The sequence below is a fragment of the Lingula anatina genome, chromosome 8 (genome assembly GCF_051362555.1).
Source record: "Lingula anatina isolate TDL-2025a chromosome 8, LinAna3.0, whole genome shotgun sequence".
Taxonomy (NCBI): domain Eukaryota; kingdom Metazoa; phylum Brachiopoda; class Lingulata; order Lingulida; family Lingulidae; genus Lingula; species Lingula anatina.
Window position 1 is genome coordinate 296,194 of NC_141774.1, and position 11,859 is coordinate 308,052.

The 11,859-nt window shown below is 38.5% G+C and overlaps 1 protein-coding gene across 3 annotated transcripts; it reads right to left on the bottom strand.

Annotated features, from left to right (window-relative positions):
• Nucleotides 1-133: 133 nt before the first annotated feature.
• On the bottom strand, nt 134-11,818 carry LOC106171637 (V-type proton ATPase subunit H). Of its 3 annotated transcripts, none has more exons than XM_087019036.1 (15): nt 11,631-11,818; nt 11,200-11,281; nt 10,748-10,856; nt 10,413-10,502; nt 9,611-9,724; nt 9,074-9,181; nt 6,671-6,709; nt 4,541-4,638; nt 3,838-3,945; nt 3,578-3,662; nt 2,845-3,023; nt 2,248-2,373; nt 2,009-2,110; nt 1,118-1,231; nt 134-795 (listed from the first exon to the last, which is right to left on the bottom strand). In XM_087019036.1, exons 1-15 carry the CDS (start codon nt 11,704-11,706, stop codon nt 723-725), a joined length of 1,503 nt encoding a protein of 500 aa, XP_086875162.1. In that variant the 5' UTR covers nt 11,707-11,818; the 3' UTR covers nt 134-722. The 3 variants fall into 3 exon arrangements, with proteins under 3 accessions (XP_086875162.1, XP_086875161.1, XP_086875163.1); XM_087019035.1 differs by lacking the exon at nt 6,671-6,709 and adding an exon at nt 7,949-8,011; XM_087019037.1 differs by lacking the exon at nt 6,671-6,709.
• Between the last annotated feature and the right edge of the window lie 41 nt (nt 11,819-11,859).

Here is an 11,859-nt window from a genome sequence, read left to right on the forward strand (position 1 = left end):
AGGTCTTGACAAATGGCAGTTTCATACACTTCAGTCATAAGTTACTACTGTCCAGGAAATGACCACTGAATTTTAGTGATATTAACTTCTGATGAAACTTCTTTGAAAGTAGATATCAAGTCACAAACAAATATTTGTACGTCACCATTCACCATTTATTGACAATCCTGTGAGTTACGCATGTCTTATGTCTTATCTCTGACAGGAATAAGTTAATAATTTGAATTTTGTTTTGTTAACACAAAACATCTCCATGACTAAAACTTCATATTTTACAAGAAAATTCATTAACCATCCTGGTATACTGAGTCCACAGTTCTTCCATATTCAACATTACATCATTAACAAAACAGCCTCAAAATCTCCTGCTTCATTTGAAAAGAAAACTCTTCACCTTGCATGCTTTCTGCTACACTGACCACAAATACAAGGGTATTCAATATTTAGAAGTATTTACACTCTGACAATAGTTTGTCATAAACTACATTTATGTCTCCAGTTTTACTAAACAATAAATAGTTTTATATAAACATTCTACTATTACATCATATCCTGTGTCATGTCAATATCACACAGCACTTTGTCACCGTGTCATTGTCACAGAGTACAATATCAGCTACAAATACATATCCTCTCTGCCAGTTTCCTTCAACTGTATGCCCAGGTAGTGGCCATGCTGTATCTTGTCATGCCAGGTGTAATGCCAGGTGTCATGCCAGGTGTTATGCCTTAGCAGGGACAACCCCAGGCCCTGAGGGTTTAGCTACCTCTTCCAGCTGTTTACCCAAATATTCCCTGCAGAATAAGAAAGAAAATCTCAGCTCTTGACAAACAACAGCAGTATCATGAACCTCAACACTCCCTGCACAACTGAAAAGAAATTATGAACTCTTCTCAGACAACAACAATATCACAAACTTTAAGGCTAACCCATGAATAATGTGGAATATTTACGTAAGTTTGTCTAAAAGCAACTCATAATGTAGTTGTTGGTCAAAGTTGAAGGTATGTCAAGATCTTCCTGAAAAATTCTGACCAATTTCCAGAAACTGTGATAACCCCCTGAATCCTCTCCCTGATTAGGGAATAGATTAAAGAAAACAAAAGCTCTTCTTACCAGTTGTGGACCATAAGTTTCTGCACTGCTAACAAAGCTTCATATCTGACGTTGGGGTCATCATGGGTGAGATGCTGCATCACAAGCTGCTTGCCTCCAAGTTGCTCTATAACACTGAAAATATAACAATATATCACAATATATCATTTATGGAATAATGGAAATATAACTCTATATCACAATATATCAATTATGTAACTGGATATATCACAATATATCACTTATATAATACCAGAAATATAACAATATATCATTTATATAACACTGGAAATATTACAATATATCACAATATATCATTTATGGAATAATGGAAATATAACTCTATATCACAATATATCAATTATGTAACTGGATATATCACAATATATCACTTATATAATACCAGAAATATAACAATATATCATTTATATAACACTGGAAATATTACAATATATCACAATATATCATTTATGGAATAATGGAAATAACTATATATCACAATATATCAATTATGTAACTGGAAATATAACAATATATCACTTATATAATACCAGAAATATAACAATATATCACAATATATCATTTATATAACATTGGAAATATAACAATATATCACACTATATTATTTATAAAACACTGGTAATATAACATCACTACTATACTCCAGGTAACATAGAGGCATGCCACAAAAACAAATACTGTAATATAGCCAGCTTCATACTAACAAAGTATGGAGAACTGCTAGTATTTAAAATGTTAAAAAATATATATAAACTTGGTGTGTACCATTATGTAACATAAAATAGTGCTCATGTTGCAAGATACTAACAGATCATGTAATTTTTTATTCAAGATGAACCCCTATTTCAACCCAGTACAAGTTACGTAGAGATCTTGTTGTAAAAAACTCACTGTTTTCCTCTAGGGTAATGTCGAACATACTCCCCAATGTCGTGAGCGGCCACTGACAGCACCAGAGGATCTTTGCTGGTCTCCAAATACTTGATTAACATCCTGAGAATATAGCAAGTGCATAAGAATAAATATAGTTTATGTTACAAAAACAGTGTCAAATGTTCAAATGGCATTTTCTCTCCAGAACCTCTCAGACTTGTGAACTGAACTCACTAACACAGACATCCCATACTTACTTGAGTAATTCATAATTCTTTTCATTCAATCTGATGGCATTTTCTCTCCAGAATCTCTCAGACTTGTGGACTGGACTCCACTCCATGCGGCCTGACTTTACCTCAGACTGGTACTCATCAAAGGAACTGAGGAAGAGAACAAAGTTTCATTCTGTGTAATGATCCTATATATAAATTGACATACTTCATTTCTTGGCAACCCAAAATTATCCAACCGTCAGTCCAAAATGACAGGCATCGAATTTCGAGGCCGACCAGCGCCCTTTGGTGTGGGGTTCGGGGCCTGCTTAAGGGCCTGCAAATTTTTTTGGTGTTTTGGAGAGCAAACAGTGCCCTTTGGTACAGTTTAGAACTATCATTAAGCTAGTCAAAATTCCAATGTGAAGGGGGAATATTGCTGTGATATATTTTTTAGAAACCGAGGGGGGGGGGGGGGGGGTTCATGACTCCCCCTTCTCTAAATCTGCCACTGGTCTATTTAATGTCTTATAAGACCCCATCCTTCACCACTGAGTAAAACTTGCACACAGATGCCTTAAACTTCATATAAAATATCTTTATTAAAAATGTCCACCAAATCCAAGATGGCAGCCATACCTAAGATCTTGCACACTGGCCTGAAGTTTTTCAGAGAGAAATTGCACATCATCCTCCAGGTCCGGGTCATCAAACTTTCTGCCTTCCATCAACTGAAGTTGCTTCAGTACCTTGCACTGCACCATGGAGAGGCTGTGGTCCTGGATGATTTCCCGGTCCTGGGGCTTCTCTAACAGGTTCTGGAACAATATCATAACTAACTGAGAGACCATTCCCAGAGTTCCAACTTTGGATCGATCTATCTCCAAGGGGATTCTCGCTAAATTGCAATTAACTTAAACGGTTTAAATGTCTGTCACTCCTACTAAAGCTGTTAGAGGGTAATTAACTACCCGAGACAGAGCGTGAACGAAAGTTAATTACCCCCTTGCTGATTCAGTAGGCCTGACAGCCGCCTAAGTGGATAGCAATTTAGAGCGACTCCCCATGGAGTTGGACTGATCCTCTTGGATTGAGCTAGGCATGGGAACCCAGTTTGAGTTGACACTGACACATCTTGAATTGTGTATCAGCCATAGGACCTCAAACTACAGTATTTACTGAGATATGCACTGTCTTCCTTTCATAGCTTTTTGTCAGACATGAAGATAACTGAACTAGTCAAAGGTCACCTCTACAAATATGCATTAGTGAGTAAAAACAAATGCTTTAACTTAACACACACACACACACACACACACACACACACACACACACACACACACCAGTGTTATATAAAACACAAAGGACTCACCCTAAATGTGGCCAAAATGATCCGGGTCACCTTCTCCTTCACTGACTCTCCCAGTATGTCAGCCAAGATGGGGATGACATTGTATCTAAATGTATAAATATATGTCGAAGTATATCTAAATACAAATAGGCTGTAATTTAGTAGAATGTGAACATACAAATAACATTGTATAACATTATGAAGAGCAATGTATAGACATGTACAAACAAGTTGATATAAATGCTGAGCACACAGCTGCTATACTGAGGTACTGTACTCACTTGTTCATCTTCTCAGCCAGCTCAGGGTTGAAGGTCATACACCACAGACAGAAGGTCAACTGGTACTGAATCTGGAAGCCAACCTTGCCAGGGAGAACTTGGATAATCCTGGGATAGAACACAATATGTTACTTAATAACCAACATGGCCAGGGAGAACTTGGATAATCCTGGGATAGAACACAATATGTTACTTAATAACCAACCTTGCCAGGGAGAACTTGGATAATCCTGGGAAAGATCACAATATGTTACATAATAACCAACCTTGCCAGGGAGAACTTGGATAATCCTGGGACAGATCAGGGGAAGAAGGATGTCACAATATGTCACTTCCTAGATCATTTTAACTATATGGCTACTACACTTTATGATCTCACACACTCCCAACAGGGGCAGATTTAGGGCGTCTTCTGGGTCTTCCGGAAGACGGTCAGATTTTCAAGTTTACATTGACGGGTATCTAATATTTTCTGTCGGAAGACAGTCAAAAATAGAGGATGGACTAACAAAGATAATTTGGAAGACTGTCAGAAAATATCTCTGGATCAACCGCTGCCCAAGATACTAGTACTTCAAATATTCGTAACATCTAAAATTAAGTGTGCCTGTACTTATATACTAATACATTTCATATTGACAAAAGCATGCCAGTACTCACATACTTATGCCCTCCACATTGACAAAATCATGCCTGTACTTACATACTTATGCCGTCCACATTAACAAAAGCATGCCTGTACTCGTCGATTCTTAGCATCATCTGCAGACAGCGACAGACGGTTTGTAAGTATTCATTGCTCTGGAAAATAAAGGAATAATTACACAACTGAGAATAAGTTTTAGATAACAGACTGAAATCAAATGCCAAAAAAGGATATTCCACATTAAAAAATGTATTTTTCAGATATTTCATGATTTTCATAACTTAAAATTGAAGTAGCAAGTTTGACCTGGTTCTGCTAAGTAAATCTTTGATCCAGATTTAATCTAATGTCTTCACTGATGGCTGGTTTTCATATCAGTAAAACTTAAAACACAATATCTTTTCCAATCCTAAAGTACAGAAGCATCCCTACACCATGGACTAAATATTTTCTAGGTAAGTATAATGAAGAATACCGTGAGTAATAAAGCATGCAGGCATTCAATATAACATCCTGTCCACCAGTTCTTATGCTGGTTATGAGGAAACCAGGCCAGTTGCACTGATTAGAGGCAGAATTATGTTATAAAAACACATGCAAATGACAACTGATTAAAACAATTCAACCAGGCCCATAGCCAGGGGGGGGGGGGTTTCGGGGGTTAGAAAGAACAGCCCTTTTTGTGGGGAAAAGGTCCACTCTGGGTAGAATTTGATCTAGGTACATGAAGTTTTTATGGAAAAAGATCCACTTTTTCAGAAAAAGAACCCCCTTTTGAAATTGCTGGCTACGGGCCTGTCAACCCACCCAAAGTAAAGACACCAGAGAAGGAAAAGTGGCAGTCTAAACAGCATTAGCCAATTGTTTGTCAGCATTTAGGTTCACAAACAGACAATCAATCAAAAGATACAGTAACTATACTCTGTTTGACATAGATAATGTCAACATTACCAGGGACGGATCCAGAATGACAGGCCTCAGAGGGGTGAGGGGTTTGGGCCTGCTCAAGGGCCCCAAAAATTTGTGGTGTTTTGGAGAGCAAACAGTGCCCTTTGGTATGGTTTAGAACTATGATTTAGCTAGTCAAAATTCTAATTTCAAGAGGAAAATATTGGTGTGATATATTTTTCAGAAACCAAAGATTACTGTCTTCTAGTACACCCTGACCCCACACATACTGGCAGTCTCATGTGTTGTCCTTAGATTGACTCCGCCTACTTAATCAATCTCTGGTGTAGTCATAAATTTCATCCTGCCCAAACTTTCAATCACTTAAACCTGGTCCCACCTACTCTGTCAATCACCAGTGTAGTCCTAAGCCTGACCCCACCCAGTCTGTCAATCACCAGTGTAGTCCTAAGCCTGACCCCACCCAGTCTGTCAATCACCAGTGTAGTCCTAAGCCTGACCCCTCCCAGTCTGTCAATCACCAGTGTAGCCCTAAGCCTGACCCCACCCAGTCTGTCAATCACCAGTGTAGCCCTAAGCCTGACCCCACCCAGTCTGTCAATCACCAGTGTAGCCCTAAGCCTGACCCCACCCAGTCTGTCAATCACCAGTGTAGCCCTAAGCCTGACCCCACCCAGTCTGTCAATCCCATGTGTGAAGATAAATGTGTGTGTATGTGTTTGTGGAGGTAAAACTGCCAACATATATCAGTTTCAATGAATTTTCATATCTAGAAATATAACTAACATTTTTCCACAACTAATTAGATCATATCTGCAGAGAGGACAGATGTGTTTTGTTAACTTCTACACATGCAGTGGCAGTTACATCAAGTTTGAAATACATCAAATAGAGAAAAATGTTTGGCCATGAGTTGAACAGTTTTAATCATCACTTTCAAAAAATTCTTCAAATAGAGAAAAGCAAAGTTCAGTGTTGCTAAGAGGGAAATAAAAGAATGAATAAAATATCTAGAGAAGGTGATCACAGCAAATTAAGAATACTGCAAAGTCATTCCATGTCTATATCACAAAAGAAGCTTGCATTAAGAGAGTTGGACAGAAAGTGTTAAAGTGTAAATTTGCAAACTCAACACTTGTGTACTTGGCACATTTTGATTCTTATATTTTTCTGGTGCTTTTCGCAAGTTAATATAATATTATACTACTTGGCATTGTGAGAGCTTACCACCCCCCGCCTCCACACACACACACACACACAGAATGGTCCCAAACTCACACTGGTCCCAGGTGTGTTCCTGGACTGCTGTTTCCACAGCTGAAATCACAATGTTAGGTGAGACACTGGTAGGTGAGCCAGTGATGAGAGAATGTGTTAGATGTGACATTGATGACAGAATGTGCTGGACGTGACATTGATGAGATGTGTTAGGTGTGACAGTGATGAGAGCATGTGTTAAATGTGACAGTGAGATGTGAATGTGTTAGATGTGACAGTGAGATGTGAATGTGTTAGATGTGACAGTGAGATGCGAATGTGTTAGATGTGACAGTGAGGTGTGAATGTGTTAGATGTGACAGTGAGATGTGAATGTGTTAGATGTGACAGTGAGATGTGAATGTGTTAGATGTGACAGTGAGATGTGAATGTGTTAGATGTGACAGTGAGGTGTGAATGTGTTAGATGTGACAGTGAGATGTGAATGTGTTAGGTGTGACAGTGAGGTGTGAATGTGTTAGATGTGACAGTGAGATGTGAATGTGTTAGGTGTGACAGTGAGATGTGAATGTGTTAGATGTGACAGTGAGATGTGAATGTGTTAGATGTGACAGTGAGATGTGAATGTGTTAGATGTGACAGTGAGGTGTGAATGTGTTAGGTGTGACAGTGAGATGTGAATGTGTTAGGTGTGACAGTGAGATGTGAATGTGTTAGATGTGACAGTGAGATGTGAATGTGTTAGATGTGACAGTGTTCTAAGACTGTTTCCAAAGCTTAAATCACAATATGTGGACAACTGCTTTAATACCACACTTCTCCAATGTCTACGTGAGTGTGCACGCACGCACACACACACACACACACACATCAGGGGCTCCAACAGGACCTGATTTTAGTGAATTTTTTAGTTTTCATGTCATCACTCAATTTGTGTAGAAATAAACAAAGATAAACTTCATTATCTTTCGGCCAAGGTGAACCTAGTACCATTGATTTAATGTTATTTTATTTCCTTTTTATATGTATTTTATCACATACAATGGCTGAATAAATAATATAACCACAGTCCTGGGATTGGCATGCTGGTTTGACTATAAACACCCGAGACGTCACACAGACTACTTACTGCACAGAACAACACAAACATGCAGTAGTCTCCACATAACACACCGAATAAAAACATGCAAAACTAAAAAAAAAAAAAAAAAAAAAAAAAAAACTGACAGCTGCAGAGAAACAGAAACTGCACCTGAATGAAGTGCCAAGTAGGAGCAAGATGCAGACCCAGTATTATCTATGCTGAAGCCAGCAGGGGTCCTGTTACAAGCAGCTTACCTCCTGGGAGAGACCGGAGACAGACAGGGGAGACACAGAGTGGACCCACCCAGCACACTCCAGCTTTAGTTCCACAGAAAATGACAACAGTGAAGAATTTAGAAATCTGTGTGTGTGTGTGTGTGTGTGTGTGTGTGTGTGTGTGTAAATCAGAGAGAGAAACTGATTCAATGAAATTACTCTAAAAATACAGAAAAAGAAGGTACACGAGAACAGACAATGTTATTAGCCAAGGTGTTCTCTGGTTTCTTTTAGTTTAATTAAATACTTTATTTCCACATAATCCAACACATTAACTAAGGTTCACAAAAATAGGAAGAAAGTAGAAGGGGAGGGGGTTAAAACACCTGACTTGGTATCCATTAAAAAAATAAGGGTAATTGGGGTATATTGTAAAAATTAAAGGTGGAGTTTGGTTCTGTTGTTCTGTAGATTTAAGGCAATGATACTAAGTCAATACTAAGAGCTCATGCAGAGACTAACATGGGGGTCAAGGTCAACAACAGACAAGGTTTTCCCCAGCAAACCGTCCAGCTGTCATTTGGGCAGCCGCCGGCATCACTGGACAGTCATTATTTTCAAAGACAGCTGGAGGGCTTACACATTTTTTGATGAATGATGACTTGGACCCCATGGCCTTTAGTAGGAAATTACAGATGATAATTTTGGATGACCTGTAGCCCCAATGCTGGGAAAAACCCTGACAACAGGTGTCCCTTAACCAGAGACTGAAGACACATTTCACAATAAATAATAAACATAAAAGTAAATATAACAAAATAAACAATGCAAAATAATATTTGAAACACTTTTTAAAAGCCATGCTTTCTACTATCATAAACACTTCTCCTCTCAACTCTACAGACATCTTGTTCAGCAGTTTTAAGAGGAAATGTGACGTCAGTAATTCCTACAATATTCACAACCAAATTGCCAGTTTTGTCAATGTTTCAAATTGTTTAAAAATGGTTTCCAAATACATCTCCAGGTTTAAAGTATTCAGACCAAGGCATCAATAATAGTAATGGCATAGTCCCTGCCCCTAACCTCCTTTTCAAAAGTACAAAGTTGTATCTTATCCCACTGCCTCCCCCAGACAAAGATGTTTACTGTTGCTATAGTTACCTGTCCTTTCATCAGCTGGTCCTTTAGCCAGTTCAGGTAGAACTGCAGATCTCGGCCGTCCATCAGCTCCTTGCTCCAACAGGCAATCTTGGCGATGACACGGCTACTCTGTAAACAGAAGCAGCAACATTAGAGTGAGCTGGATTTCACATCTCACTGTCATACCAAACACATTCACATCTCACTGTCACATCTAACACATCTCACTGTCACACCTAACACATTCACACTTTACTGCCACATCTTACACAGTCACACCTCACTGTCACACCTAACACATTCACATCTCACTGTCACACCTAACACATTCACATCTCACTGTCACATCTAACACATTCACATGTAACACATTCACACCTCACTGTCACATCTAACACATTCACACCTCACTGTCACATCTAACACTGTCACATCTAACACATTCACACCTCACTATCCCATCTAACACATTCACATCTCACCATCACATCAAACACAATCACACATCTACCTGTATCCAGAAGAAAGGCCACACAAACTTCTCCACCCTGCACATACCTGGTTGACAATGAACCCATCTGGTCTGTTTAACATATTCAGGAATGGCTCCCACACAGAACATTTGTGATGCTTTGCGTACTGCCTGAACATCTCAACTCGACTTTTGTCCTCCTGAAGATTATACATAAAATGATTATAAATCTGTTACTCATAGCCGACTTGTTCAATGCTTTACTTTAGGAATATAAATAATTCTAACATAGTGACACCTTCCACGGCAGAGCCATGCCTTTCTGTACAGAGTAGCAGTGTGGGTCTCCTGGTAGACTGGACACAGATGGCAGTGTAAATCAAGACAAGACAATATACAGAGTAGCAGTGTGGGTTATCCTGGCAGAGAGCTACAACTGGACAAGAGTACCCTCTACCAGGGACACAGATTGATATTCCACAAGATATTCACACGTCTTTAGATATATAGACAGATATTTGGTTCTCTGTCACCCTGTAATGAAATCTCAAGGATGACTACATGGTTGTTAATTGTCTACATTTCTGCTCAAGCGCTGCCACTTTACAGGCCCAAGCCAAGTCCACTTGACAACAATCAAGACAACTAATTGCTCTGATTTTAATCCTTTTGAATAGCTTGCTACTTAAGATTGAAGTTAACTGAGGAATCTCCTGTAGTAACTCCCTACATAATGGGTACAATGCCATCTGTGCACCTGCAGATTTAATTGTTTCCATCTTACCAAAAGTTACAGGGTGGCTTTTGGCAAAGCTGCCTATACAGTCTGCCACCCTGGTAGAGGGAAGGACAACAGATGGCAGTGTAAATTAAGACAAGACAATTTACCTGTAATATATCATCCAGCATGGTGAGTATGTACTGCATGGTTTGGTCCTTGGAGATGTGGGACATCAGACTCACAAATGTGGTAGCCACCTGGTGGGAGTGAAAGATAATAAGATAAGAAGGATAATAATTTAATGAGCCAATAAAATACTGATGTACAAAATCGGGAAAAAGAAAAGGAAAAAAAAAAACATGATAACAGATGTAAATTAACATTTGTTAAGACCAACAACTAGCAATTTTTTAAATTATCAATCAGGAGCACATCCATCAATTTATTTTCATAATTTGTATACCTGTAGTGGGTGTTATATAGAAATAAATAGACTACATACCTGTACTGGATGTTCAGTTATCAGTTGTCTTCTAGTCTCTGGGTTCATGGAAGTGTTAGGGTCTAGTTTGGTAATGATGTTATACTCTTCTTGGTTGATCATTTGACCTCTGAAATATAAAGACCACATTTAAAGAAAACGAAAAACTTTCCTTCACAAAACTAAAGTTATAATCTGAGTGCAATATTTGAAACTAGAAAAAATGATATTTTAACTCAATGAGACTATAATATACTAAGTGAACACAATTTAAAAGCACTTTATCCTCAATTATTGATATGGGAAAAGTTGGTAGCTTGGAAGGATAAGCTAATACACATACACATTATGACTTTGGGAAATTTTCAAATATGTACAATGTATATTTAAACACTCACTCACTACTAAAATACACTTATAAATAATATAATTCCAATAAAAGCATAGAAAGCCTGCTGATTCTCTACACTTACTGTAAGTAGGACTGCCAGTTTACTCTGTTCAGCCGTACATCATTGGCTCTCTGCATCAAGAGACTGGTTGCCACGGCAATACCTGGAACGTAACAACCCTGTCTAATTATGTGACCTTAATGTTATCTACCTCCCACACATTTCTCAATACAAATCAGGAATTATAACACCATCAACAACAATAGTAAAACTACCCAATTTATTCCTTCAATTTTTAACACATTCTTTTACTCAAATGAAGTCAAATTTCATGCCAGTCGCGTGTACCTCAGTTTTACAAAAATACATCAGATTGTCATTAACCATGGTTTTGTGTTCATTAATAAAAACGTTGCTGTCACCGACTGCCAACTGAACCACAGTAAAACACAGGCAGTAATCTTGACAGTGACAGTCACTGCAGCTTGAGCCGGTCCTGTCACTCTGCTTACCAGACTTTTCCAGGTCGTCAATGCTAGATATAACCGCATCCAGACGATCACCAATTTTCTCCTTCAAATTGGACATTTTGTCACTTGAACTGTTTGTTTGATATTTGTGATATTTCAGATATATTTGATCTACTACTACTACTTCGACCAACTTTCTTTCATCACATGACACTATTTTGGTAACGCGAGAATGAGCGAGAGCGACCTTGACCCAGCAAATGACCTTGCA